This window comes from Myiozetetes cayanensis, unplaced genomic scaffold (assembly GCF_022539395.1).
Source record: "Myiozetetes cayanensis isolate MyiCay16 unplaced genomic scaffold, myiCay2020 scf6-25, whole genome shotgun sequence".
Taxonomy (NCBI): domain Eukaryota; kingdom Metazoa; phylum Chordata; class Aves; order Passeriformes; family Tyrannidae; genus Myiozetetes; species Myiozetetes cayanensis.
In genome coordinates, this window is record NW_026087853.1 from 38,123,029 (window position 1) to 38,150,670 (window position 27,642).

Consider the following 27,642-nt stretch of genomic DNA (forward strand, 5'->3'; position numbering starts at 1 on the left):
TAAAAATGCCTTTTTTATTTTTTTAGAAAACAATGCTTGCCTGCTTCTTCTTAGCTAAAAGGAGCAGGAGTTTCACTGCAGTCACCAACAGTAGTTCCTCTATGATAGGTCATGGGAAGTGTGTAAAGAAAATAGAAGTACATCTCAGATTGTTGTACATTGCATTTTACAGCTCTCATCGAGGATTCTGAAAACACCTTGCTTACACACCATAAGGCATGCTTGGTTTTCTGTAAGGTAGAAAATGCTTACTGCCATTGCAAACCTGGCAGACTGTACCTAATCCTGCATCTCCATCCTGCACTTCGTAGTCTTCAAATGTGGGGCATGATCCAGGCTCATTTCCTCTAAAAGGACAGACCTGCTGTGCCGGGTGTTTGCACTGTTAAGTAGCTACAATTTTGTAGCATTCTGCATTCCCCAACGTTTTGTTTCATTTGCTGCCCAGCGAACAATAAAATGTAAGAAACAAAATTTTCTCAGACTGCTGTCACGCGATCCCTGGAAACACTTGAGTCTTTCAGAAGGAGAATGTTGCCAGGAAACTGCCCAGCCTTGTGCCAGCAACAACTGTGTGCATCAGTCATCTCGTTCCACTGAAGAGGTAGATTGCCAGCAATGCTAGAGCAGCCTTTCTGTACCTCAGCCTGATCTAAACAGAGAAGTTTTGCAATCAGTTCAATTTCTGTGACCCAGTCAGTCCTTGACATTTCTGTTACAGCAGCCAACAAGATGACAAATCTCCTGTTGCGGCAGACATACCTAGTGAAAACCAGATTCTTAACATTCACTAGCCTATTTCCTGATGTCTGTTAAGTACCTGACAGAGTCAACCATAGCTTAACGTCTTCTCCAGCCTGTTTGGGAAAGAAGAAACGTTCAACTCTTCTTGACCCTCTAGATACGTGCAAGCAAAAAGCCAGACCCTTCCCAGAACACAGTTCAGCTTTCAGAGAAATCATTGGGTTTTGTGAGATCTGCAAAACAGCAAAATGGTATTTAGCAAGAATTTATACCTGCAAACAAAAAGGTAAATGTTTGGTTTTCTGCTTCTGAATTCATGGTAGATGGAAGCTCACATGGAATTTTAATTTGTGTGAAATGCTGTTTGATTTTCAATCATAAGTGTTCTGGGTTACACAGTAGCATAGAATTGTTACTTTGTAAAAAAATGCAATATTTTTTATCATTATCAAAGGCACCTTCCCAAATTTCTCCACCGATGTCACGTTAGTCATTGTTCTCTAAGTCAGGTGAAAGGGGAGCCTCAAGTATCACAACAGTAAAACTTTAACAATTAAATTGCATCTCTGATGAACCTGAGAGAAGTTTAGAAATTCACCTGAAATGAAAAGTGTAAAATTTCTCCTTGTCTCACATCTGCTTAGTCCTTACTGACTTAAAGAAGATGAAGGGGCATATCTGCTCTGGATAACTTTCCAGATGAACTGTTAGAAGCATTTTCTCTGTCACAACATTAGCTAAAATGAGTAAGTAAAAGCTCCTGACGAATACGACAGGCTTCCGAGTCCACTGATTCCATTTGCTCATACTCTTCTTCCGGCTGTTCCATGTGTCCGGTGGCTGGCGAAGACCACACGTCCAGCCCGTGTTCCAGGGAGATGTTGTGAAGCACACAGCAGGCCAGAATGATGTGGCTGGATTTCTCTGGGGAATACTGCAGGGTGCCTTTGGACCCATCCAGGCAGCGGAAACGCGACCGAATGGTTCTGAACGTCCGCTCAATGATGTTGTGAGTGGCAGAATGTGCCATGTTGTACCGGTATTCTGCGGGTGTCTCGGGGATATGCAGAGGGGTCATCAACCATGTCCGCAGTAAGAAGGAGCTGTCACCTGTTAGCAGTGAAAAGGAGAAGGTCACACACCCACAGCCACATATTTCAGCTCCTTACCCTCAGTTTTCTGGTACAGCAGATACAGAGTAACTTATTTCTCTGGCTAAAACAGAAGGCATGAACGGCAACAATAACTCCGGTTTACAAACGTGACAAAGTAAAAGCATTCAGCTTTACTCAAGAAAATCCTGGAAGAACACACAAAAGAGTTTTAAGTGAGTTCATTTACTGCATAAAACAGTGAAAGACAGCTGGACTGGGATCCTACCTAGAATTTAAAATTGTATAATTCAGCTTAGAAAGGTGTAAAATACTGAAAACGAGCTTTTAACAGAGTAAATATAAACTAATACACACAATAACCAGACTGTATAAAACACAGATTGGAAGTTACTGTTCTAAACTTCTAAGATAAGGATCGTCCAAACTGAATTACAAATCTCAAAGCAATTTGCAGGAAAGCATTGAGGCTCTTGACTTAATAAGGAGACAATATATAGTAGACTTTTCACTGAAAACAAGGAGGAAAAATTGCCTTACCAAGTAGCCAGCCATCTTTACGTAGCTCAGTTTCAAACTGGCTTGTGAGGGCTGCCTGCTCTAACACTGTGCAGTCGGGCAGGCTGCCTGGCCAGTGCGTTTCTGCACTCAGGAGGACTCCTCTGGCATCGCACACCATCAGGCAGTTCAGGGAATGGAGACCCTTTCGGTTCACATAGGACAGGTCCTCAGCATTTGGTGCTTTGATTGCCACATGGGTGCAGTCAACCACCCCCAACACTCCTGGCATGCCTGCCAGCCCATAAAAGTCATCCTTCAGGCTCTGCACAGTAGCTTCATCCTTAGGAAAGTGAATAAACTGTGAGGCTCTTTCCACCAATGCCTCGGTTACATTGGCAACGCAACGGCTCATGGAGGCTTGACTAATGCCAATGGCATCCCCCATGCGAGTCTGGAAGGAGCCAGAGGTATAGAAACCCAACGCAGCAAGTATTTGTGTCTCCGGACTGATGGCCCTGGACCGCTGCGTAGGGCGTGACAGAGTGGCTCCCAGGAGATCCACTAGGTAGTAAATGAACTGTCGGGGAAAGCCGTACGTGGAAACTAGATACTCGTCTGTGACATCCTCCAGCTTGAAGCGATCCAAAGTCCTGTGTCCGCGGCCATAGAGCAAGAGGTCGCAGTCAAGAACCGCGATAGGTACGGCCATGGCTGACGGCCAGGGGGTTCCCTGGGGCTCCTCCGTGACAGGGCTTTCCCAGAGGCTTCACCTGCATAAAGCAAAGGGGAAGGAGACTCAGAACAGTTGTTACTGGTGAGCTCCGTTACTATTTTCGTTTTACACTGACCATCCAGCGAATCTCTTTACTTCTTTGTATCTGTGTTTAAAAACACGGGGGTGGCAGCAGGTGGGCTCTGCTGACAGCTCTGCCCGGCGCTGGCAGGAATTTACCTCCCGTGGCGGGGAGGGGGCTGGGGCCGTCTCCAGTGGCCGCCGCTCGGGCGGGACAGACACGGACCGCGGGCAGCCCGTCGGGAGGGGTCCCACAGCCCCGGCGGGCGCTGCCCTTTCCGGGCGCCCCCGACCCCCGGGCGGCCCGACCCCCGCGGGCTGTGCCCGGCCCTTACCCGCCCCGAGGCCGCTCCCCGGCGGTCCCCGCCGGCCGGCCCTGCGTTCGCCGCGGTAGATTCGCCACAGCCAGGGGCTCCCGGCGGGAGCGGCGCCGGGCGCTGCCCCGCTAGTCTCAGCCCCGGCCGCCCCCGGCCCCGCCGGCCCGCGGTCCCGGGGCGGGCGGGGCGGGCAGGTGGGGAGCGGCGGCTCTGTGCGGAAAGTGCCGCCGCGGACACCCAGGCACCTCCCTCCTCCCCTCCCTCCCTTCTTCCTTCCTTCCCCCCCCGCCCGCAGCGGATGAAAACAAACAGCGGCGATGGCGGTGGCGATGGTGGCGGTGCGGCGCAGCCCACGGTTCTGAGGGCAGCGGCAGCTCCGGCCCGGCCCCCGGCCGCGCACCCCCGCCGGCGCTGAACTCTTGGCGAGACCCCGGGGCCGGCACCGAGGAGGAGAAGGGGCGCTGGCCGGAGCCCCGGGGCGGCCTCGGTGCTTGGAGGCGGCAGTCGCGGTCCCGGGGCCGCGGAGCCCCCCCGTGGCCGGGCGGAGAGGCCGGGGCGCGGCGGGGGAGCGGGGCCCCCGCGCGGGATGAGCCGCCGCGCCGCCAGCACTGCCGGCCCCGCACAGGTACCGCGGGCCCGGGCCGGGCCGGGGGGAGCTCCGGGGGCCCGCGGGCGGCCCTTCGGAGGGAGCGGGGCGCGACGTGGGCCTTGCGCCTTGGGATGCGGCTTCGTGTCTGCGTTTTACTTTGGCTTGGCTGCTCGCGGAGGTTCCCGACAGGCGCGAGCCGGCTGGGCTTCGCTGTCCTAACGGCCGGAGGCTGTCAGCGGGCACTGGGCCCTCTGGGATTTCTGAAAGGGGTGTCTTTTAAAGGAAATTTGAAGTCTGTTGGAAATAGTAGAATGTGAGACTGCACACTCCACCGTATAGTTTTCCTGTGACATGCGAGTTTGCTGTATGTTAGGAAAGATCAAGTCATTGTATCTTTCTTTCCTCTTGGAGCTATGGCTCTTGGTGCATCGCCAGAGTCATTCCCGTGGATTCTGTGGGAGTAGAGACGCCTTCCATGCCAGTGAACAGTAGAAAAGGGACGCTTTGGATTAAGCGTACGAACTGCCTACTTACAAACGTCAAGAGCGGTGTGACTAGGCACATAGCAAGGGGGAAAAACACGGTAAATTACTGCCTTAGCTGAAAATTAGTTTGCTATGCAAATGAAGTTTAGAGCATCTCCAAATTATTGCAGAAGTGGCCTGACCTGGTGGACCCCTCCTTCTTGTGGCAAGAAATAAGTCATTCAGATGAGCCGGGGTATATTTGGGTGTCTGGAAGGATCATACAGGATCGCTTTATTTTGCTTAAATGGTATTGTATAAGCTTAACTTTTCTGAACGTATTTTCGTACAAAAGTAGAGAGGCAGTGATTGTGCTGGTGGTTGTAGTACAGGGTATGTAGAAGCAGATTCTGGTTTAGTCTGTATACTTTGCCTTGACAAACAAAATGAGAGGATGGACCTTTGAACTGATACCATTTTTAGACCTTAGGGAAGTACAGAATCTATCTGCCAGTCAACAGGTACTACTTAATTTTCTTTCTAAGTCTGGAGCTAGCAGTGCTGGCTTTAATAAGATATTTACTAAGCTGCAGAATCATTTATTGGTTATGAAGTAAATCTGTCTCCTGATCAGGAGCAGAAATTACATCTTTATCAGTCAAAACTCAGGCGTGCTACAGAGCCTTTGATTTCATAAGACTGTTTACACTCTGTGAAATAGTTTTTCTGCTAGAGTCTACTCTGTCTCTTTAAAAAAAATCCATAAACTTTAAAGAATGAGAGTGTCACACCTTAAAATTTAGAACTGTTCCCTCCCTCTCCCCACATCTCTGACTAACCTACTAAGAAGGCAAAATGGAGATTAATTTTTAGTAATTGTAGGATAATGGACTTTGACTTGTAGGCCCAGCCTTGAAACAGAGCACTGTCTTTATGGAGATCTTTTTATAGTTGCTTATTAATGTGCCTAAAATACCTGCTTGCAGTGAAGCTTCTTGGTCATTGAAGGGGATGATTCTAGGAAAGCTTTCTTGGCAGTCAAGCCAAAGGAAAGGCACTCTATTAAAAGCTTCAAAAAACTTCCTTGTGCTTCTTGTTCACCTGAATGATTCAGTGAACTTTTCTGAGCTTCACATAGGATATCCTTGGAGATTGGATTTGGGTCCTGTATTAACAAAGCTCTGGAAGAGTGATGGGGACAAGAGCCTGGTCTGGGGGGCACAGTCAGGGAATGAACATCTGGGATAAAAGCTGTCCACAGCCATCTCCTTACAGTGCCACCCACTCTGGTTTCGTCCTTCTGGTCTCTTTAATTTCACTCTGGGATAGGAAGCATGGGTAATTATTTTGCATGGGTAAACATCTGTTTGAAAAGAAAGCAGGACGACTTTAAGCTGTAGCAGCCATGGCTCAAAGTGAAATGTAGGAGGTGATGGAAGCAGCCTACGTATGCTTTCCCCAGCAGCATGAATAATGCCTGGCATGCGTCAGGTGCTTCTGCTCCTTTCCTGTTTATGTCCGTGTCAGACAGACCTACACGCTAAATTCGCATGTGTGAAGCACGTACTGTAATGTGCCGGTGTTCGCAGGTGTTCCCGTGCACCTGTTGTGTGCTGGGTTACAGGTATCCACCAGCAGCAGGGCTGTTCCCGAGTTGGAGCATGCCGGTCACTGTAGTTCCTCTGCGACGCACCAAGGCGTGAAGGGGAGGGCTCTTGCAGTTTGTTGCATCATGCAAGCAGCGCCATCAGCTTATACTGATGTGTCCTTCTCCTTGGAGAAGGAGAGCATGAGTAGCAGTGGAGTGTATAAGCCACAATGCTTAAATGTTAAGCTGTTGGATAAACTCTGCCTCAGCCTTGTGAGAAAGAATAAGACTTTAGTTAAAAGAGCCATGTGTGGCAGTTCTCCTTTAAACATTCATCTCTGACATTTCTGTTCACAGCAAATTGAAGACAGAGGCATGTAAATAAAAGCAATAGTATAAAAATGGGTGTTGCAGGAAGACGGAGACAAAGGAAAAAGCCACGTGGACAAGATGCTTGTTTGTACTTACGAATACATCAGTTTACTGAGGGGATTACTTGGGTGACAGGAAATCAGTCATCTGTAGGTTTCTAACCTAGAGCAAAGGTTATTTCCTTCTAATTGTTATTCAGTGTAAAATTAGCCAGCATGTTCCTTGAACTAAGCATATGCCTGAGTGGTGACACTTAACAAGGAGCCGTGCTTGGCATTGCAACCTACAGGACCTGAGAGGTTGAATGAGTTTGGTGGAACTAAGTTAACAGAATTTCCTTCCTGTTCTGGTCAGCTGTGTCAGCTAACCTGAGAGTACCAAAGAATTTTTGTTGATAAAAATTGTAATTATAGCTCCATCTTGACTCTTATCAAGAATTATTCTAAAGGTGAACTGGGGGATTAGGTGCTGTCAGTGAACAGTGTCCTAAGCCTTAGCAGGTGTCAGGCAGTCACCAGAGGCCCTTCTACAAAAATGAGGAGTTGGTGGTTGTCAGATGACAGCGCTTACCTTACACATTTCAGGAGCTGAGTTCCGAAGTCCCATTTTCTTCCTGAAATTACAGGTTCCTGACAGGAAACCTTGGCCCATACTTTCTGCTCTACTTCAGACTCTGGTGAGTCAACTGTTGCTGGCATTTGGACCTTCAGAGGTAACAATATGAATTTCCAAATGTTTCGTGAATGTTACAGATAGTTTGAGATCTTGCAGGAAGAATCCAAATTCTGCTGCAGTAGGGCAGAACCATGAGGCTCTCATTTGTTGAAACCTCAGTTTAAGACATGCCTCTGGTGGCTGTTTCTCTCCTCTGGAGATATTTGGGTGTGTGGTCATTAGGACTAATTCCTGTACTGCACCGAGAATCATGCAGATGATCATCTTTGTTTCCTTTCCTAACAGACCAGTGAGCCTTACACCTTCCCTTGGTTTCCAAATGTTTTGTAATAGTTGATATCAAAATTTTTTTCCAGCTCCATAAGGCAAGTGTGTGTGCTTCATTTGACAGCTCTCCCACAACATCAGGAGATACACTTTCTTGACTCTTTCTCCTGGGATTGCAAACAAATGCCCTCTCGCTTCTTTTCAAATTAAAAGCTAGTTTGATTTCTCTTGCTATTTAAATGTCAGCATTCTCTGTGCTGAGGGGGAAAAAAAAGTATTTTTTAGTGCAGTATTTTCTCACCCGTATCAGCCAAGTTTTGTTGTAGATATCAGATCTCCTCAACCCTTACAGTGCTTCACTTAATGAGTCAAAAGAATAATAACAGTTCATTTTTGCCTGTTTTATAGTTTGGTTTGTTGGTTATTTTTTTTTTTTGTAGTGGGAAGTGTCTATTCTAAAGGGTTTTTTTTTTAATTTGGAGTGCTGCATCAATTAAACAGCACTTGAAGTGCTGACTTCCATTTGCACCCCCCTAAGGTAGAAGAGGTCTGTAATCTCAGTCTACTGGTGGTAAAAGCAGGGAAAGAAAGTATAATAGTTTTGGTGAGGAGGTTAAAATATCTAAAGGATAATTTGCTAATGCATCCGATGTTGCATAGCTCGTGTTATTAGTTCTCAATTTAATTTATAATTTGTAACAAGAATAGCACAGCACTAGGAGATGAAGTATGAATGTAGCCTAGGAACTTTTCAACCATATTATATGTTCAACTTCCTTTTTATAGAGTCATTCAAAAACCAGCGCTGTTCTTTATAAAATGCTCTAGAAGTTGCAGTATTCTTATCTAGCAGCCCATTTTGGATGATGCTTCTAAAGCATTAGGCCTTTATTGCTATTAACTGAGATATTTTGAACAGAAGTCCTGCATGTGTGTGGTCATTAAAGATACATCTTCTATGTGAACATGGTTATTAGCTCCTTCGTCCTGCTAGGCTTTAATCTGTATAAATAGCATACCTTGCTGCAAGTTCAGTCTTTGCTTAACAATTGAAAACTGAGTAACATTGTGCACAGCAGCTGCTCGTGCTCCCTGACCTCAGATCGCCAGTGTTTCTGTGATGAGGAGCATGTTCCGTAAATACGTGGTGTTTGACAAGCTGCTTCAGGCTGATTAGCTCTCTCAAAACAGCAACAGGAGTTAAGGGTGAATTAATACTTTGAAGGCTTATGAGCAAAAAGTACAGTTAATGCTATTAATTAAGGTGTTCCTTCCCATGGTCTCTATACCATTATTAACTTACATGTGAAAAAACTGAGAGACAGAAAAGTTGTGTTCTATCCCAGCCCATGTCACGCGATGGTGGCAGAAATCAGATTAGTGCCTTGCCCTGCCTCGCTTCAGATGCTGTGCAAGTTCATTGTGTTGCTAGAAACAATCGTATTTTGAAAAACAAGTCAGTGTGAATGTGAAAGCTGAGTATTTGTTATCAGAGCTTTCAAGAGAAACAAACAGAGGACTTGGGTCTATTCCTTGGTAAATCTGTGACTTTTCAGTTGGTTGTGGGTAAATTTATAGCTGTACAGTTTTACTAGAAGCACTATTTGTTAGAAGGAAAGAAGCAGCGTGGACCGTTCCAACAGTGGTTTGTTATATAGATTTCAATATCTGCTGAAGTACCACTGGAATACTGCGTTTAGAATTTCAGACTCAAGAAAACAATTTGGCTTTGTTTTGACCAGTGCTGATAGCTGAATAAACATAATTTTGAAGCAGAGACTGCCATGTCTCCTGGAGAGCTTGGTACAGCATCCAGTCAGTGTAGGGAGTGTTTTGGGTGGGGGTTTTTATTGGGTTTTTTTCTGTGTATGTTTTTTATGTTTGTTTGTGGTTTTTTTTTAAATTATTATTATTATTTGGTTTGGTTCGTTGGGGGTTTTGTTGTTGTTGGTTTTGATTTTTTTAATTAAGGTAGCAAAATCAGAGAACTTGTAGTGAGTTTTAATTCTGAACTTCTCTTGTTGTTTTTTTCATTATTTTTATCTTTGCACTGACCAGGTAAACTATTAGTGCGTGTTTGTACCTCACACTCACACTCCAAAGTTCTTAGCGTGTTAGCATTTTGACAGGTAGAGGGATTTGGTGCTTATCATTCCTTTAAGGTGGCCTTTAATGGCAAAAATATTTTGAAATCTAAACAGAAAGCTGAAGGAAGACTTCATTCCCAAACCTGTGCTATATTTCAGATTGCCATATGCAATGGACACTGATCTCAGTTCCCAAGACAGGAAGGACCTGGACAAGTTCATCAAATTTTTTGCTTTAAAGGTAACTTCTCTACTTTGGACAAATGCCTCTTCTTTCCTGTATAAGAAGACCCAACATACTTGCTGTGGCTAGAATAACCACATGGGGTTTGGGTTTCTTTTTTTGTTTTGCTGAAGACCAAAGCAAGAAAAGGTGATGTCAAGTTTAGGAGATTCCTGAGAGTAACTGTGAAAACATCTTTTCCCCTTTTTTCTCTTTTAAATCCTCTTTCATCCCCCAAAAGTGTCCTGCTTTAGAATCAGTTGTAGGCACTTCATGCCTCTGTCAGCTTTGGGTTTCTATCAACACAACAAACCATCCAGCTGTTAGGTGATATCTTCTGCTGGACTCCACTCTTTCCTTCCAGTGTATTTCAATTTTCATGTTGCATCCAAAAGCAATAGTACCAGAACGTTCATTTGAATTATGTTAATAAGTAACTATAAAATTTGACCTCACTCGGTACATAGATGCAAGTAGATACTCTGACAGTGGCTTTGGTATACATGTACAGACTCACTTGACTTTTGTTTAGTTGTCCAGTTCAGGATATAGTTGTAAATTTTGTTTCAGTATTACTGAAAACTGCAACTCCTGATTGCAAAATTGACTTGGTCACCTCATGTTATTACAGAGAAAGGTCAGCCTAAAATGATTTTCTCTTCGAAATACATTTGCCTGTTACATGTAATAATTTAAATTGATTAGACATGAAGATCAGTGTAGCAAACTCTACTTCTCTGTATCCTGGTCATCCCTTTCATTTTTTTTTACTTGAAACTTGTCTAACTCAGGTTCTGAACTGAGGGCTCTGCTGAGCCCAAAACATGAGTATCTTTTCTTTTATATTCCAGACGGTACAAGTAATTGTCCAGGCCCGACTCGGAGAGAAAATCTGTACCCGATCATCATCCTCCCCAACAGGTTCTGACTGGGTAAAGTCATGTTTTTTAAAGCAAATCCTTTTAACTCTGTGGGTTTGTGTGTGTGTGTGTGTGCACTCACACGTGTGTCGGGTGAGAACACCACCTGATAGTTACAGTCTTGTGCAGACTATAATAGCTATTCATAGAATAGCTACTGTATTCAGTTATGTTCATTGGGGGTGTGGGGATTTTTTTTGGTTGTTATTGTTCATATGCAACAAATCACTCTGGACTCTTAAGAGCTGATTAGAGGAGAGACAATTGGTGTCTCTCAGGATCTCCTACCAGCTAAGGCATGTTTCCAAGATCTTCTGGGGTTGAGGTGGTGAGTTATTTTCCGTCAGAAGTTTGCAACTCTGCAATTCAGGACTTTGTAGTAATGGGCTTTATTAAAATTGAAAAAAGTCAAGATACTTTGTGGGTGAAGATAGGACTCAAGTGAGGGAAAAGGAGTATAGTTTTTATGGCAGGATCTAGAAAAACATTTGAATTAGCAGCCAGGGAAATATTCCCAAATATGAAGAGCCTGAGCCCAGCTGGAAATTTTCTGTTTCATAAATATTTCAGTGAACACTGACCTAGTATGTTATATATGGGTCTATGAGCCTGTCTCCACTGTTCCATTAGGCAGTTTTTCAAAGAAATTAAAAAATTGAATCATCTCTTTCATTCTGCAGTTCAATTTGGCAATCAAAGATATACCAGAGGTTACTCATGAAGCAAAGAAAGCCCTGGCAGGACAGCTGCCTGCTGTTGGACGGTCTATGTGCGTGGAGATTTCTCTCAAAACCTCGGAGGTGAGAACTGAGTCAAAGTAGATGCCCTTTTTTGTTTGTGGGTTTTTTTTTACTTGAATCTTGTATCATCCACCAGAGCGCCTTTAGTCCAAGACAATGTGAAAATATCTAAATTTTATTGTTAGGTAGTATGCTAATGAAAAGAAATGTATTGTTTAGCAGAAGCAATATGTGAGGCCAAACGCACAAACGATAGAGCAGCAAAATTTAGTTTCTTAGACCATGAAGAACTTAGCCTTTCTGAGGAAGGTATTCCTTCAGGTGATATAATTGTGCAGTCAGACTTCCAGTGCACCTTTTCTATCACTGAATTACAAGAAAGTGAAAGCCAGGAGACAGATCTTCATTGAGACGTGTGGCCATTGCTGATCATTAATGAGATGTGAAAAAGTTTGTGTTCTGAAGTGAGCCTTTGTTTGGCATCCTTTCTCTGATCCAGGGGGACTCCATGGAGCTGGAAATTTGGTGTCTAGAAATGAATGAAAAGTAAGTGCATTCTTCACACATTCTTTGTGTATGTTTGTAGTTTTTAGCTGATGAAAAGGGGAACTGTGGCTAATCCATGGTGATCAACGAGCACATATTGGCTGTGTGGCCAGGGACACTTCAGAGGGAACTCCCTTTTGTCTAATGCAGTAGTCAAACTCTTTAATATTGGTGTCAAGAAAGTAAACTAGTAATTTTATTCTTTTTTCATTCTTCCATTACAACTAGAGTGCTTCTTCAGATAACGATGAATGCTTTTAATACTGAAAAGATGTTTCTGTTTAATAGAAGGCTGCATGTATTTTTTCAGCAATTACTTCTACAACAGGTGACTAGGTAGAAGTAGGACTCTTAGCTGGTTGGTCAACACAGGTCGCCACCCTGGGGTTTTATTTTATCATTTTGGCAGTAAAACTGACATTAAACAACTGACCCAGGCTAAATTGTATTTAAAATAAAATAAACAAAATAAACCCCAACGACAAATCAAAACACACAAACAAAAACCCAAAGCAAACAAAACCAAGCAACTTAGTTGGGAACAAAAGACTGATTTTTTTTTCTTTGTGTTCTCTAGGTGTGACAAAGAAATCAAAGTTTCATACACTGTATACAACAGGCTGTCTCTATTGCTCAAGTCTTTGCTTGCTATAACCAGGGTAACTCCAGCCTACAGACTCTCAAGGAAACAAGGCCATGAATATGTAATATTGTACAGGTAAAGTAGAAGTTTCCCATTTGAAATACAAACAGCAGAAACTCGAGTTGCACAGTGTAGCTGCAAATGGGGTTAAAAGGGATGAGCAATAATAAAATGAAATTATTTGGATTTAACTACTACTGATCAGTGAGGATAGACAACTTTGGGCTATCTATCGCCTTATAGCCTTAATTAAAGCCGTTGGAAGAAAAACTAAGCACAGGCTGTGAAGTGTTGTTTCCCTGCCATGTTGGGAAGAGTAAAATAATTCTACATGGAAGCACGGGTTAAAGTGCTTATTAGCATCCAGTTGTTCAGTGCCTGGCCTGTATTTGGTAAATGCCTGTCTACATTGCACATACCTGCAATGTGTGCTTCTGCCCTGCTGCTCCATTTTAAAGATGCTTTATATCACTTCACATTTTTGATCTGAACTGCAGACCTACGACAGAGGCTTAAAAAACTTGAAGAGGCATTTCTGGTTAAGCTACCATTTTCTCTTCCTTCTTTTTTACATGACATATTCTCCTCTGAAGTAGCTGGAAGGCCTTTTTTCTGATGGGCATTCTAGACATTTCTTTTGGGTTGTTTTCCTGAAGAGGAAAAGTAGTTCCAGCCTTTCAACTCATAAAATTAAATTAAGATATGTATAGCATTATGTCCCCAATGGACCTAATAGCTTTTCTTTTTCCTTTTGCTCTAGGATATATTTTGGTGAAGTGCAACTGAGTGGCTTGGGAGAAGGTACGATTAGACAACACACAAACTGGAGCAGAACTGTTTTTCATACTGACTGGCCTTTTATTACTATTCCTGAGTGCCATGAGGTTTACATATGCTTTTTATCTGGATCTGCCAGTGAAGGCTTGTGTCATAAGTTACCAAGTGTAGTCGTGGTAATTGGACAAAGTCTAGGGTGACTGCCATTTTGACTCTAGTGATCCGGAACTGAAACAAGAATGTGGAAGTATGTTGTTAAGTGGTAGGACTGGTAAAGAAGACTGCTAAGGGACAAGAAGCAGTTAAGAACAATATTTTAAGATAGGAAGATAACCAAGATAGGAAGCACCATCAGAAGTCTTGCAGGTGAAGCTTACCAGCAAGGCAGCCTAGTGCTGCTGCTTTGTTACGGGTTCTGTGTGTCTCTTTGGAATTCAGATTGCAAGGGATAATGCTATACTACACTATAGAATTAAGATAACATGACTTCAGAATAGAAAAGTGTGGCATGTAAATAATCAGTGAAACTGATAGTCATTCTTTAACCTTACAGGTTTCCAGACAGTCCGTGTTGGGACAGTGGGTACCCCAGTGGGCACCATCACTTTGTCTTGTGCTTACAGAATCAACCTTGCTTTCATGTCGACCAGGTAAGAAATGTGATTATGCCGGAAACTGTTTTACAATTATGTGCTATTAAACCCCTCATATTCTGAGCCCCTAAATCTTTCCCTTCCGCTTATCCTTTCCTGCTGAGATTCTCCTTCATGGAGAATACTCTCTCTCATGCTTAAGTCTTGCAGCAAGGGGAGTATTTGGGTAGCCCTGAGCCAGTCTCTAGAACTCCAAATTGCTGATGCATGCCTGGAGTCACAGGACTGAACTGTAAAGACGCTCTGGTCCCATTAGTAGACACAAGAGTTTTCTGTGAAGGCACCATGAATTGGGAAGAGAGTAGAGAGAAGCAGCCAATAACACCATTGCTTGTTGCCTTGCAGGCAGTTTGAGAGGACCCCTCCTATCATGGGGATTATAATTGATCACTTTGTGGACCGTCCCTTTCCCAGCTCTTCACCCATGCATCCCTGCAATTACAGGTGAGGAAATACTGAGTTGAAGTTGTGGGCCATGGTGAAGGCATCAATTATGCCCAAATACAGAGCCTTTTCCACTATTTGCTGACTGCATGGGAAGGGACACTGGAGGATTAGTGTCAGTCATATTGACATGGTTGAGCTTGTGATGAAGGTTGACATTTTTCTCCTCATGTCTAGAAGACTGAGTGAGCAAGCCCCACTATTTTCCCAAAGTCCTTATAGAAGCACTTGGACACAAAGGATATTTAATCTTGGCTGCCTTCAGGAATTTGAAAGTGTAATGGTTAATCCTGCTGTCAGCTACATGTCCAGATGCATGCATCTCCAGATATTTCCACTGGGGGAAGATCAGAGTTTAATTTCTTTTTGTAGATGTTTTTCTTTTCTAAAATGCGTGTGAGGGCATTCAAATTGGGACCAGTGGTGGTGTTTGACAATGGTTGTTAACACCAAAGCCAGTAGCATTAGCTGGTATAACAAAAGCATTAGTTAGAAACACCTCTTTTTTTTGTGTGTGTGGGGGTAGAAGGCAAACACCTGAGGAAAATGAAAGTTTTCGTACCTTGTTTTCCTCAGTTCTGCCAAATAGATGAGAGCCCTTCCTAATTCTCCTTTCAGCTCCACCCAAATACTCTCAACCTTCCTGCAGTGTTTGTCCCAGCGTGTTTTACTATTTGTTTGTTTCAAGGAATATTTCCAGTTAGAAAAGTTTTCTTTTCTTGCTGCTTTAGAGCTGGTGAGGACAATGGTGCAGTATACCCCTCAGTAGAAGATTCCCAAGAAGTGTGTACCACATCTTTTTCCACCTCTCCTCCATCTCAGGTAAGAGAAACCAGACTCTTCTTAATTTAGATAGAACAATTGCTGTTAGGATAGTATGCATATTCCTACATCAGCTATTGTGCAGCAGGCAGCCTCCTGCTGTTAATTAAAATTTAATGGGTGGGTTATTTATGTCATTATATTCTGATTAGATACTAATTTCAACAAAATTCTGGGGGACCAGAAAGACTGAATTACTAAGAAAAAAATCTAAAGATTCTACTCCTATAGCTAGGCTGAGAATGTGCTTGAAGAGGATAGCAGGGTACTTACACATTTACATTCTCATACTGCAGGAGGAGGAATTCAGGACATTGATGCCAGACAGCCTAATTGGGGGTAACAGACTGACACTGAAAAAGAAACATTGAAATACCAGGAAAATGCTGGAGAAAGACAAAAAAAGACAAAAGCTGTATTTGTTGGACCATCTAAAAGTGGTTGGGGGAGCAGGAATAAGTATCAGCGAGAAAAAATTGGGTTGTAGTATTGAACTGGGGACTTAATACTCTATAATTCCACCAACCCATGCTAATTTCATTTAAGTTTCAATTTTAAAATAAATAGTGGCTTCCTTTTAAATATCAAAACCAGAAACTCCCAACTTCTATTACTGTGCCATATATCTGACTCCACAGTTCTGTATTTTGAAGAATTGGTCAGAGTTGCAGTTGTTCTATCACTTTAAATATTCAGGAATGCCCTGCCTTGTCCAGCCAAGCAGATGGCTCTACTGATCTTTAAAGACAATCTGAAGACTCTAAATCTCTTTTGCTGTCAGTGTGAAACATAGAAAGATGTATAACTGGAATGCTGTTCCACACTGAAAGAATTTGCCATGGGTCTTTCTGCTGCTTCAGAGGAATTAGTGTGCTTGGTTTAGCAGAATGTATTCTGCTGTGTGAATGAGCTAGAAATGAGCCTTTCTTAGGAAGCATTTTTTTGCCAAGTGGATTTTGGGTGACAGGGCATCAGGCAGTGTTGAACTAATTAGCCAGCACTCACAGTAAGTCTAATGGAATAAAGCTTCTCTTATTCTGCAATACACAGTTCAGGAAATTAGTTTGTGGCTGAGTTGTGTCCTGCATTTTCATAAAATGGGTTAAATACAAAAGGTTTCATAAGGAAATTTCCACTGGCTTGCTTGTGCCAGTATTACTTAACAGTACTAGTGCATGTAGCTACATTAAAGTTGACATTTTGCCAGGGGTCATGAGCTTTGCTGTCAGTGAGGGGGAAAAGCTTTATGAAATCACATGAACCTGGAGGATTCATGTTAAGTATGAGCCTACATTCCTGCTTTTCCTGTGGTTAATAGTTGCCATATGCTGTACCCTTATTTATAAAGCAACTGCCGGTCTTTATTATCACAGTTAGAATTTTAAGGCTGTCTTGGCAGAGTGGACTTCAAAGCAAATTAGAAGGGAAAAAGAAGTTAATTCCTTTCTCCAGGTTTCTATATACAACTTAATATGCAGGAAAATACTGGGAACTGTGTGGTTTTCTAGGCAAATTTTTCAAATCTCTGCCTCAGTAAAAGTGAGGCCTAACCTGCATGATACAAGGGAAGAGTTGCTTCCTTCTCCCTGTTAGCTTGCGTAGCATATCTCTGTGTGTGTGTGTGTGTGTTAAGTAGCCCAAATTTCAGGAGAGAGTCTGGCCATGAATAATTCCCAGAAATGAAGCTGAAGCTTTCTTACAAATGAAAACTGTTGGTAGGAAAATGACTGGGGGGAGGTATGGGACTGAGCTGGGTTTGAATTGCCCTTTTTGCATTAGTACCCTCTGTGAGACTAATGCAGCTTTGCTCCTGTTGATGGAGTTCTCTCTTCACATCTGTGTGTTTGAATTACACTGTAGTCTGGGTACCCTTTATTCTAAGGGTGCAACACAGACCTGCCAAGATATGATCCCTTGGAAACTTGGAGGATAAGGAGTATAGATGGATGGAGAGTATTGAAATACATGTAATTTGTAAATTCAGAAAAAAGTATTTGACTTTTTCTGGCATCTGCTCAGCCTTCTCCTTGCTAATTGGCTGGTACCAATTATAATTAGCTGTGGAACAGAGTCTCTGGCAGTAAGTTCATGTCAGGGTTCACTGAAATATTACCTGTGTTCAGTGGTTCGCTCAGATTCTTTACAAAATGAATGTGCTTCTGGCAGTACTGAGACTTCTCTATGTGTAGGTGTGGCTGCTGCAGCCAAAACCTCTTCACTAGCATTCAGTTCATCCAACTCTTCATAGTTCTTCTCTGAAGTCCTTCTCTCTTTCTCTCTCCCCCCTCTCACTCTCTCTCTTTTCCTTGTTCCCTCTGTTTGTCTGTATCTGTGCACAGTGTGTTTTTACTGTCACAAAGGCACATTTTCAGACCCCTCCTCCTGTGGTGACGGACACCTTGAAGGTCCCAGTGATGGGACTGGCCTTTTCACATCAAGTGAGTTGTCAGTAAAATACGCTATATAGGGCCAGAGTAGGGTTCTGGCATGACAAAACAAATACAGGAAAGTACAAATTTGACAATGTGGAATGTTTGTTGTGCATGAGAAAGACTGGTGAGTCCACAATGGACCAGGCACATTATTGAGACTGGCTCCTTAAATGCCTTTGCAGATGAAGGTCTCCCAAAGACAGGATAAGCAGCCCTAAAAACACAACAGCTGTTCAGGATTTTTAGTGAAAGACATAAGTAGTAAGGCACAGTTCTGAGTGTTTTCTGTCAACAGCCAGTGTCCCTTAAACCTTGCAGTCATTAGTGCTCCACTCAGCTTAACCAGCCTCCTCCTATGTGCGCAGGAAGCCAGTCTTGTTTTTCCTGTCGAGGCCCAGACTTAGTCCCCTGGACTACTATCAAATAGTCCTCTTACAAACAAAAACTTTTCAGAGCAGTAACCTTTGTTATTGATTCCACTGAATCAATGGAATCCTTCTGCCAGCCTGAAATGCTGTGCCTCTGACTTTTCCTGTTCCTTCTTCAGTGACTGGTGATTATTCAGACTGTGGGGCATTCCCCTTCCCCTTCCTCTCTCCTCTCCCTTTGCCCTTCTTGTTTTTTCTCGTCTTTCTTAGCTTTCCAGCTCTCGTCTTTCCTATCAGCCTGCTGCCCTGGGAGTTGGATCAGCTGACATGGGGTATCCTGTACTCTTTGCTGGTGGCTTGAATGCTGCACACCCTCACCAGGTACTTGTAGAGAGTAGAACCAGCGTGGCTGGTATTGCAGCCATTTGTGTCACTTGCACGTCCCAGAGAGGCATTGAAACAAGTGCATGCACTGGTATCCTGTCTGTCAGGAATGAAAAGAATGTAAGGTAAATACAGAGAAAGCACAGCTTCCACAAGAGCTGGGCATTGGCTCTTCAGCATCCCTGAGTTTACTGGGATAGGGGTCATGTGGAAAAACTACACTGAGAGAGCAGGCACCAGACCTGTTTGCCTGCACCTGCAAGTCACTGACTCCAAACTTTGCCTGCCTTACAGAGCTGCTGCCCCTATGGCTATGCAAGCAGAGTTCTGTAGTATAGACATAGGATACACTGACAGCCCTTACTGGCATATTTACATGCGTTCATCAGACAGATAAGCAGAGTTGACAGGAATCTTTTTCTGCATGTGACATTGCTGCTACACCAGAGTTTTGCTGATCTGATGATAACAGAATAGAAGAGTTTCACTCGGAACGCTCCCACAATGAGCATCCAGTCCAACTGCCTGACCAGTTCAGGTCTGACCAAGTTAAAGCCTGGTATTAAGGGCGTTGTCCAAATGCCTCTTAAACATTGTCAGACTGGGGCATCAACCACCTCTTTAGGAAGCCTGTTCCATCGTTTGACCACCCTCTCAGCAAAGAAATGCTTCCTAATGTCCAGTCCAAACCTCCCCTGGTGCAGCTTCAAACCATTCCCATGTGTCCTGCCACTGGATCCCAGGGAGAAGAGATCAGCACTTCCCTTTCTAATTCCCCTTCCTAGGAAGCTGTAGGGAGCCATGGCCTTGTACCAAGAGGATATAATTTTTTTTCCCCACTCCTCTCCTTGGAGCAGAGGACCTACAGCCAGAGAGCTCTACCGTGTAAAACAGGCCTGGAGAGGAGTAGAGTTGGAAGGGAATAAAAGAAGTTTGCATTGTGGTGATCACCTTCTACTTGCCACCTCTCTCAGCCTTATGGGGTCTAGAGCCCAGTCATATGCCAAAAACCCCACAACTTAAGCCCAGTGTAATAGAATCTGCTTTGTATTGAACTGTGGTGTTTGTTTAATTTTGAGGTATCTAACTCAACCGTTCCTCTCCGTCTCAGTTGATTGGTCCAGGCAAAGAGGGGGGAGTTCCCCCAATTCCTAACCAGCCAGCACATGGCACTCAAGCTGACCAAGAGAGGATGTGCACCCCACTGGATGGAGTCCACTACTCAGCAGCTACTCCTTCTAGTAGGTAGGTTGGTTTTAGATGATCCACCTCTTGTGCTAGCCCATTTATAATCCTATTATGATAAAACTTTCTGTTTTCCTCTTTTTATCTATTGTTTGTAGAGTAACTACTGTCTTTTCATCCCCCAAAACAAAGTACAGCTTTCTTTGACAGGAGCTTTTTCAACCTTTCTCCAAACAATGATCTTGCCCATCTATTTAAACCTGTTATGCAATGTAACATCCTTCTGTTACGTTAACTTTAACTTTACTATCAATTTTATCTTTTTTTTTTTAATCTCTCTGCTAGTTTTGCTGATTGTAAAACAAGATGCAGTGAGTTCACAAATGAGTCTTAAATGCTATCTCAGTAATCCTCTTTCCATGAGACTAAACCATTTTTTTTGTTTTAAAGTTCTGAGTACCTGTGGTAGGACCCCAAACAAAGGTCATAGAAGTAACTATTAGCCATGCAGTAAAGTAATCATACTGGGAGTGGCTGTTGCAATGTAGTAGACTACTGCATTTGTAAACTGAGTGACAGATGTAATTCTGGTCCTTGCCCTCACCTCCTGAGAGATTTGTGACTACTGTTTTACTGAAAAAATAACTAATGAACGGGAATTGCTATGAACATGCACATTCTGAAGTGTAAAGTCCACCTCCAAAAAGAAAAGCCTGTTTCAGTTGGCAGCAACTTTTCATTCAACTAAATAGTTTTTGTCCAGCTTTAAACAAAAATCTTGATTCCACAAGTGTCCTCTCTTCTTTGGTGCTCATGACTGAGGAGGAAGGTGTGGTACAGCGGCAGAGATTTCTGTTGTTCTTCTTCTGGTATTAGGTGTAAACCAAGAAAAATGAAGGAGTCTCACAAAGCATGTGATTTGTCTATAGATTTGTCTGTATTGTTTGTGCCATGAGTCACTAGTTACCTCTTTTCCTCCCCCAGCGAGGACACAGAAACAGTATCAAACAGCAGTGAAGGAAAGTGTGGCTCCCCACATGACCTTTTGGAAACCATCTTTGTCCGGAAGGTGGGAGCATTTGTCAACAAACCTATTAACCAGGTAACGAGCAGTAGATCTTCTCAGAGGGCACCATAATACCCTTCATCTCCCATCCGTTCCTACACAGAGGGGAAAAAGCACCCCAATGCCAGGGCAACCCCAGAGACTGAGAGTGCATATTCCTGCCTGCTGCATTTCCCTACCAGGTTTTACCATAGGCTTGTTTCTCATAAAGTCCTTTTGGGATGTGACAGCCATTGAATTTGCCCCACTTTGCCAACACCTTATTTGAGAATAGGAGACTTGATACTGCACTTGGGTCTTGCAATGATCTGCCACTACCACATGTTCATAAACTGGGAAAGCTGGTAGCAAGCCTCCTTTTCCTTGAAGGGACAAGCAATAGACCAGTTCATCATTAGTAAGCAAGCATTTCGTTCTGCCCAGTTCCTAGGGCTGTTGTTGTAGGCCTTTTGGATGAATGAAGAATTCTTTGAATTTTTAGCAGTTAGTTTGTTAATCTTTGCCTACATTACACGAGAAGTACATAAGCAATCCCACCTCAGGGTACGTATCTGCATTAGGTCAGCTGAGTATCATCTCTCTATTTTATGCCTTTTAAATGAGGTTGTCAGCCTCCTGCCTAACTGCTGACATGATCTTGGGCTGTTTTTAGCTGGCCTGACAAAGACGTTCAGTGTCCTGTACTGTGCTGGGTATGCAGAGCGTCTTAGTGAAATTCTGTTTGCTGAATCTCCTCAGGTGACCATGGCCAACTTAGACATTCCTTTTGCCATGTTTGCTCCCAAGAATGTTGAGCTGGAAGATAACGACCCCATGGTAAGCCTCTTCCAGAGGTATATGTGCCTTCTCAGCAACCCTTATGCAAACATCCATGCTGTTCTCTTCCTTGAATACACTTTGTTTTTTGAGAAAATAACTAGTTACTCAGATTTGTTTGATTTCAAGAAGTCTGCTGTGTTGAAGTCTTGGGCTCTCTAGACATGCAAATAACAGCATGTGTTTGCTGCCCCTGCTGTAGTGTGTTTATTGTCCAACCTCCTAACTGCCCCCACGCTGTCAAAATACACAGAGGGACATGATCATAAGATCAGTACTCACCATCTTTGATTTCTTGGGCAGGTCAATCCTCCTGACTCCCCAGAAACTGAATCTCCTCTACAAGGCAGCTTACACTCGGAGGGCTCCAGTGGCAGCAGCACAGGGAACACCCATGATGACTTTGTTATGATCGACTTTGTAAGTGCCCCCATCAGTGCTCTGCATCTTAGGTGGGCTTCAGGTGCTGGACAATGGCAAATGATGTAAGAGTAGTTTTCAGTGGGAGTGGAAAAGACCCATGATTCACAGTTCCAGACTGTAGAGCTTGACAGTCCCAGAACTGCAAAGACACTGATACTTGGAATCAGCAGCTACAAATTAAATACCTAGACTTGGCATCCTCCCTCTAATGCCTAAAGGAGCCAGATTCCAAAGAAATGCTCTTTTCCAACTGCTCAAGAGTCACAGATCTTGGCTGTTCTTCAGTTAATTAACATGCATTATTGCAAAGACAGTTGTAATGCCAAGATGTTTACTAATAGCAGGTAATGACTTTACCTGACATTACAGCAAAAGTGAAGCCAATGTCTCTGGGAATTAACAGCAGTATCTTTGATTCTAGAAACCAGCATTTTCAAAAGACGACATTCTTCCAATGGACCTGGGGACATTTTACCGTGAGTTTCAGAACCCCCCTCAACTCAGCAGCCTCTCCATTGACATTGGAGCGCAGTCCATGGCAGAGGATTTGGTATGGAAGCCTGCAATTTCTTTTTGTGGCAATCATATGTACTTTATAATGCTCTCCTCTAGTTTGGAAAAAGTACCTTCATAGAATCATAGAATAGTTTGGGTTGGAAGGGACATTTAAAAGTCATCTAGTCCAATGTCCCTGCAATAGCAGGAACATCTTCAACTAGACCAGGTTGCTCAGAGCCCCATCCAATCTGACCTTGAATGTTTTCAGGGATGGGGCATCCACCACCTCTCTGGGCAACATGTTACAGAGTTTCATCACCTTCATAAAAAAATGTCTTATATCTAGTCTGAATCTACTGTCTTTTAATTTAAAACTATTGCCCCTTGTCCTATTGCAACAGCCCCTACTAAAAAGTCTGTCCCCATTTATCTTAAAGGCCCCCTTTTAGTACTGAAAAGCCATAATAAGGTCTCCCCAATAAGGTTTCCCCAGAGCTTTCTCATCTCCAGGCTGAACAACCCCAATTCTCTCAGCCTGTCTTCACAGGATATGCTCCAGCCCTTGAATAATTTTTGTCTCTCCTTTGGACCTGCTCCAAAAGCCCCCATGTCTTTCCTGTATTTCTCAGAAGAGGGACCCTGTCCAAAGGGGTCCCTCATTAATGTGTTCCAGATGAAAGCAGATTTGTGGCACACCTGAGCCTCTGAAACTGGTGTGTTTGTCTTGAAACTGAAAGCTGCTGCTGCTTGCTTGCTTTGGCTGCCATTGAAACCCCCCAAACCAGTCCTCTCTCTGGGGTGTCAAACTTGTGGCAAATCAGGTCTGATCTTGCAGCCCCTGGATGAGTGCTCTGTTGGGCTCTCTGGCATTGTAACGTACTGTGGAGAAAAATGAATACCAAAGGCTGAGCTGCAAGTGACTTGATGAAGGCAGTGGCGTGAGCAGGTTATTGTGGTGCAGCTGGTGGTGAGGATTGCACAAGGAAAGGCCCCAGTGCACCTCCTGTTCCTGCAGAACAAACAGACTCTGGGCAGAGTGCCCTTGTCAGGGTCACTTGCTGGATGCTGCCGGAGGATTCCTGGTTTTTTGCACGTGGGAAGGGGAGCCCAGAGCAGTGGAGAGGGGTTGCAGGATTCAGAAGCAGAGTTTTAATCCTAGAGTGTGTGTTTAAATCTTCCTTCTGTCTACTGTGAATGAGACCTGACTTGCACCTTTCTTTACCCTTCCAGGACTCATTACCAGAGAAGCTGGCAGTCCACGAGAAAAACGTCAAAGAATTTGATGCTTTTGTAGAAACCTTGCAGTGAAGCTGTTTCCCAGTTTTGCTGCAGCAGTTCTTCCTCCTCAAGGCATCCTGGAGATGACATCCACAAATCTCTCTATTGCCCCTGCTCTGCCTTTTGTCTCACGTTGACTAGTTCCTTCCATCAAGTGAGCTTTCTCTGATTGCTCTCTTCAACAGCAGATACAGCTCATCTGCTGATTTTCCTCAACTTTTCCACCCTATAGTTCTGGACTGCTTTTCCTGCTCACAGTCAGTTTTGAATTTAAGACTTCAGTAGGGACAAGGAAGTCAAACTCCAGTGTATGAAAATTATTTTTTCCTCAAGTCTGTGTTCTATGTGGAGGGGCTTTGTGAAAAGTTGCCATACGCTTCCTCCAGGGGTCCTCTGGTGTAAGTTCCCTAGGTAGAGCTTCTTGCTAACAGACTTTTTCCTACAGTCTCCAACCTTGTTAGAGCATAGAAAGCCTTGGCTCATTGCCAGGGTCTGTGAGTTCAGCAGATTCAACAGTTTTCAGTTCAGGACATCCATTCCACAGAACGGGGAATTTCATCCTGACTTCAGTGTGCGTGCCTGGAGCCCCAGGAGAGACGTCAGCTTTGGGACCTGTGTAACACAAGTTACCTTTGTTTTCCTGCTTCCAAGGAATGGCCCTCTGTTAGGTGGCTGATCAGCCAGAGTGAAACTGCAGAAGTGCTTTCCACATTTCCTTCCCGAGTGCACTGACATTCGGCCACACTGAGTTCAGCAGTGCTGACTGTTGGCAAACCTGCATGTAGCAGCTGTGATGATGCTGAATTCATAGTCTCTGCTTCTGAAATGTAACTGTAAATACTAGGAATCCTATTTCTTTAGGGTTATGTAAGTAGGAGCCTTAGTCCAAGATTCTTTCCTCTAATCCTTGCAAACCTTCCTGCTTTATGGTTAATAGAACTTAAGAATCAAAAAAATATTTATTGCTTTTAAAGAAACCTATATTTAAAAGATGTTCTGTTTTCATGTAGTAGTGCGGGTCATTCTGCCCTGGATCACTGCCGAGAGCAAGTGTGCCATGGAACCCTGGCCAGTGAGACTGGTCTCTCTCTGCAGGAAAATATCCAAGATATTTATTTTCTAAGACAGACTTGATTAATATTATACTCTGTTTTGGGGACTGTGTGTCCATTACATCCAGTCAGGGCCCATTGATAGAATGAAATGCACACATCAGCGGAGTGGAGTGGCAGGGACTTGGTAAAAAGCTGTTTTCTGATAGGCATGGATGAATTTGCAGTGTTCTTCAGCCATTCAGAAGGCAGCTTCTTCAAAGAAGCACATTTTTGGGGAAGTTTATGGTACTTTTTAATCAGCTGGCTTTTGAGTAGCTGAAATATTATTTTTGTAATGATCTGGCCATCGACAGTTGTGACTGGTTGGCAGTGCTCTATGGTTGATTTGGCTGCTGTGTGTCTTTTGCCCGATGTAAAGATGGGAGGAGAAACAGTGACACTAAACAGGAGCTTGGATAAGGTGGATTTTCTTGTGGTTCTCTCTCCTCCTCCCATGTGTAACTAGAGTGAGCAACTGCAAGACCCCTTACTGTCCTAAAACACTTTTTCTTTCTTTCTCCAGAAGCGAGGTTGTGTTGTCTCAGTACCGAGGAACCATAGTGCAGTATGGCAGCTTCTTCAGCTTTGCTGCATTTATAGTTGAAAGATTTTGCCTGCAGCTGACAGGGGAACCCCAGCTCCACTCCAGAACACTAATTCTGTGCCACTGCTGGAGCAAGGAGCCAAGTTCAGCCTAGAGCTTATTGTAAGGGCAGAGCAATGCAAAGCTTTGAATTTTCCCAACTTTTTTGTTGAGTGATGTGTTTGGTGGGAGGCCATGTGAGCTCTAAAACTCTAGGTAAGAGCTTTATCGAAGGAAAGTTATCGACCAGAACCTTTTTAGCTTACTCAACCAATTCAACTTTTCAGCAACCTCACATGGAAATTGCCTTGTTGCAAAGTAAAATGCACATTTAAGAAAACTTCAGAGATAAACAGTTCGCGAGGGCTTAAGTTACATGGGCTTTAACAAATATTTGATCCCCACAGCCAGAGCCACCTTGTTTCACAGGTGGAAAGGGTTGCAGAAGGATTGCATTTACACAAGGAATTGTGTTAATGTGATCTGGCTCTCATCCTTGCTCAGGAAGCTGGTCTGCCAACTTGCAGTAAGTAGCTCAGACAGGTGGTTGGCACCTTTCTCTAGTGATACTACGGGCTGCAGAGCAGCAGAGAGGAGGGAAAGTGCTGGTTCACACTGTATGAATGGAGATAGTCAAGGCTGAACATCATCTAGCCAGCACTCCTGCTATGCTCTTCTCCCAGGGACAAGCTGTGGAGCTGGCAGAGAGCACACCATTCTTGCTAATCCCATCTAGAAGGTCAGTGCTATTACTCGTGCTCATTTGTTGATGGAGTTCCTAACATGGCTACAGCTCCCACATCTCATAAGGCAGAATGTCGGTGTGGCACGTTTTTCTTCTATTTCAAAAGGCTGGAAAATTGCCTATATAAGCTGCTAGTGTTGAGCTGGATGGCCATAGCAATAAGAGATTCTCCAGGGCTGAGTTAGGTGCCTCTTCTCTGGACATTCCTCAGTTTCAACACATAGTTGCTACATCTAGGCTCTGAGTTTCCTGACCACTGCACAAATGCTCTGCTTCAGGAAGGATCTAGCTACTGCTGTGGCCTGCCACAGGTTGTGTTATGGCTGTTTATTTTAGCAGCTGTGGGCTTGATTCGGTATTAAGGACAGTATGTATGTAGCTGCTGATTTACAGATACTTTGGGTGGAGGGGAAGGCTCCTCAAATTGTATTGTTTTGGAAAGTCTCCAGTGTACTTCCAAGTATTCACAGAATTTCCAATAAAACTTTTACGTAAGCAACATTCTGCTTTTCTCCACATGTACCAACACGTCTGGGACAGTCCTGACCTCATGCTCTTCCTCCTCCAGGAAACAGAATGGTCAGAGAGCTGCCTGTCAGTGAGTGCAGGAGGGAGCAGGTCGCTGCCTCCATCAGAGAGGGTAAAATGGACTGGTACATTACACTTGGAGCAGTCAGTGAGAGCAGAGTGAGACCAACCTGCTGGAAGGATAGTGAGGGACAGACAGAACAGGTGCTGGGCTGGTTGCAAATGAAGGTGGGGGAACAGTCACAGTGTTTGACCCTGGTGACCTCCCCAGTGAATTCAGAAACCGAATTATCTAGATGTCCCATCCCCACTGAAATATTAAATTGTCCCTGAAGGAAAGGGGTTGGAAAAGGGGGAAAGCAAACCCCATCAGCAGAATTTGCATTGTAGTTTGTTGCTATTACATGCTTAAAGTGTGAGAATGTTTCAAGCTGATAGGAGAGTTAGACTAATAAGATATGGAAAGAATAACCATACTTAACAACTGTATTCTAGTATTGCCTAAAGTTAACACTATATAACACTATATAGCACATGATGCCATGTAAAGGGCCAATACCATCCCTTTAAAGGAAAGACAAGATGGTAAAAATGTAACAACTGCTGATTTAAGCAGCAGTGTAAAGGGTGTCTGGTTATTATAAAAAAGACAAAGTGGATAAATGGCAGGAATGGAAAAAAAAAAAAGACTGTGTATATTGGAAGCTTCTATGACAGGAAATATTCCAGCTTGGGGTACAAGGGTAACTATTAAAAGCAATATTTTCGTACATCTTCAGGAGATAACACAGTAAACTGGAATATCCCAGTGCAAACTTACTGATCAGTCTACAGTATATGCTTGTATATCTGTGTGTTTTTATGAGTGTCATTTCACACACTTACAAAGGAGACACTGTAGAGTGGGGGTGAGAGACAAATTGCTGGCAAACTCACAGAAACCATCCTCTAGGATCTGAGTTTTA

At 43.7% G+C, this 27,642-nt stretch overlaps 2 protein-coding genes across 13 annotated transcripts; one reads left to right on the top strand and one right to left on the bottom strand.

The window, feature by feature from the left end:
* On the bottom strand, positions 1 to 21,958 carry HARBI1 (harbinger transposase derived 1). 2 transcript variants are annotated; one of them, XM_050337220.1, is made up of 3 exons: positions 21,811 to 21,958; positions 2,397 to 3,127; positions 1 to 1,854 (listed from the first exon to the last, which is right to left on the bottom strand). In XM_050337220.1, exons 2-3 carry the CDS (start codon positions 3,064 to 3,066, stop codon positions 1,478 to 1,480), a joined length of 1,047 nt encoding a protein of 348 aa, XP_050193177.1. In that variant the 5' UTR covers positions 3,067 to 3,127; positions 21,811 to 21,958; the 3' UTR covers positions 1 to 1,477. The 2 variants fall into 2 exon arrangements, with proteins under 2 accessions (XP_050193177.1, XP_050193178.1); XM_050337221.1 differs by lacking the exon at positions 21,811 to 21,958 and adding an exon at positions 3,486 to 3,636.
* On the top strand, positions 3,746 to 26,648 carry ATG13 (autophagy related 13). Of its 11 annotated transcripts, none has more exons than XM_050337201.1 (18): positions 3,746 to 4,092; positions 9,669 to 9,750; positions 10,584 to 10,664; positions 11,333 to 11,452; positions 11,892 to 11,938; positions 12,516 to 12,656; positions 13,342 to 13,382; positions 13,912 to 14,008; positions 14,357 to 14,455; positions 15,187 to 15,277; positions 17,617 to 17,715; positions 18,348 to 18,458; positions 19,573 to 19,706; positions 20,631 to 20,748; positions 21,451 to 21,528; positions 21,832 to 21,948; positions 22,373 to 22,501; positions 23,680 to 26,648. In XM_050337201.1, the coding sequence occupies exons 2-18, from the start codon at positions 9,682 to 9,684 to the stop codon at positions 23,755 to 23,757; spliced, it is 1,650 nt and encodes a 549-aa protein (XP_050193158.1). In that variant the 5' UTR covers positions 3,746 to 4,092; positions 9,669 to 9,681; the 3' UTR covers positions 23,758 to 26,648. The 11 variants fall into 11 exon arrangements, with proteins under 11 accessions (XP_050193158.1, XP_050193161.1, XP_050193162.1 ...); XM_050337204.1 differs by having other exon boundaries at positions 18,375 to 18,458; XM_050337202.1 differs by lacking the exon at positions 3,746 to 4,092 and adding an exon at positions 4,488 to 4,639.
* The last annotated feature ends 994 nt before the right edge of the window (positions 26,649 to 27,642 follow it).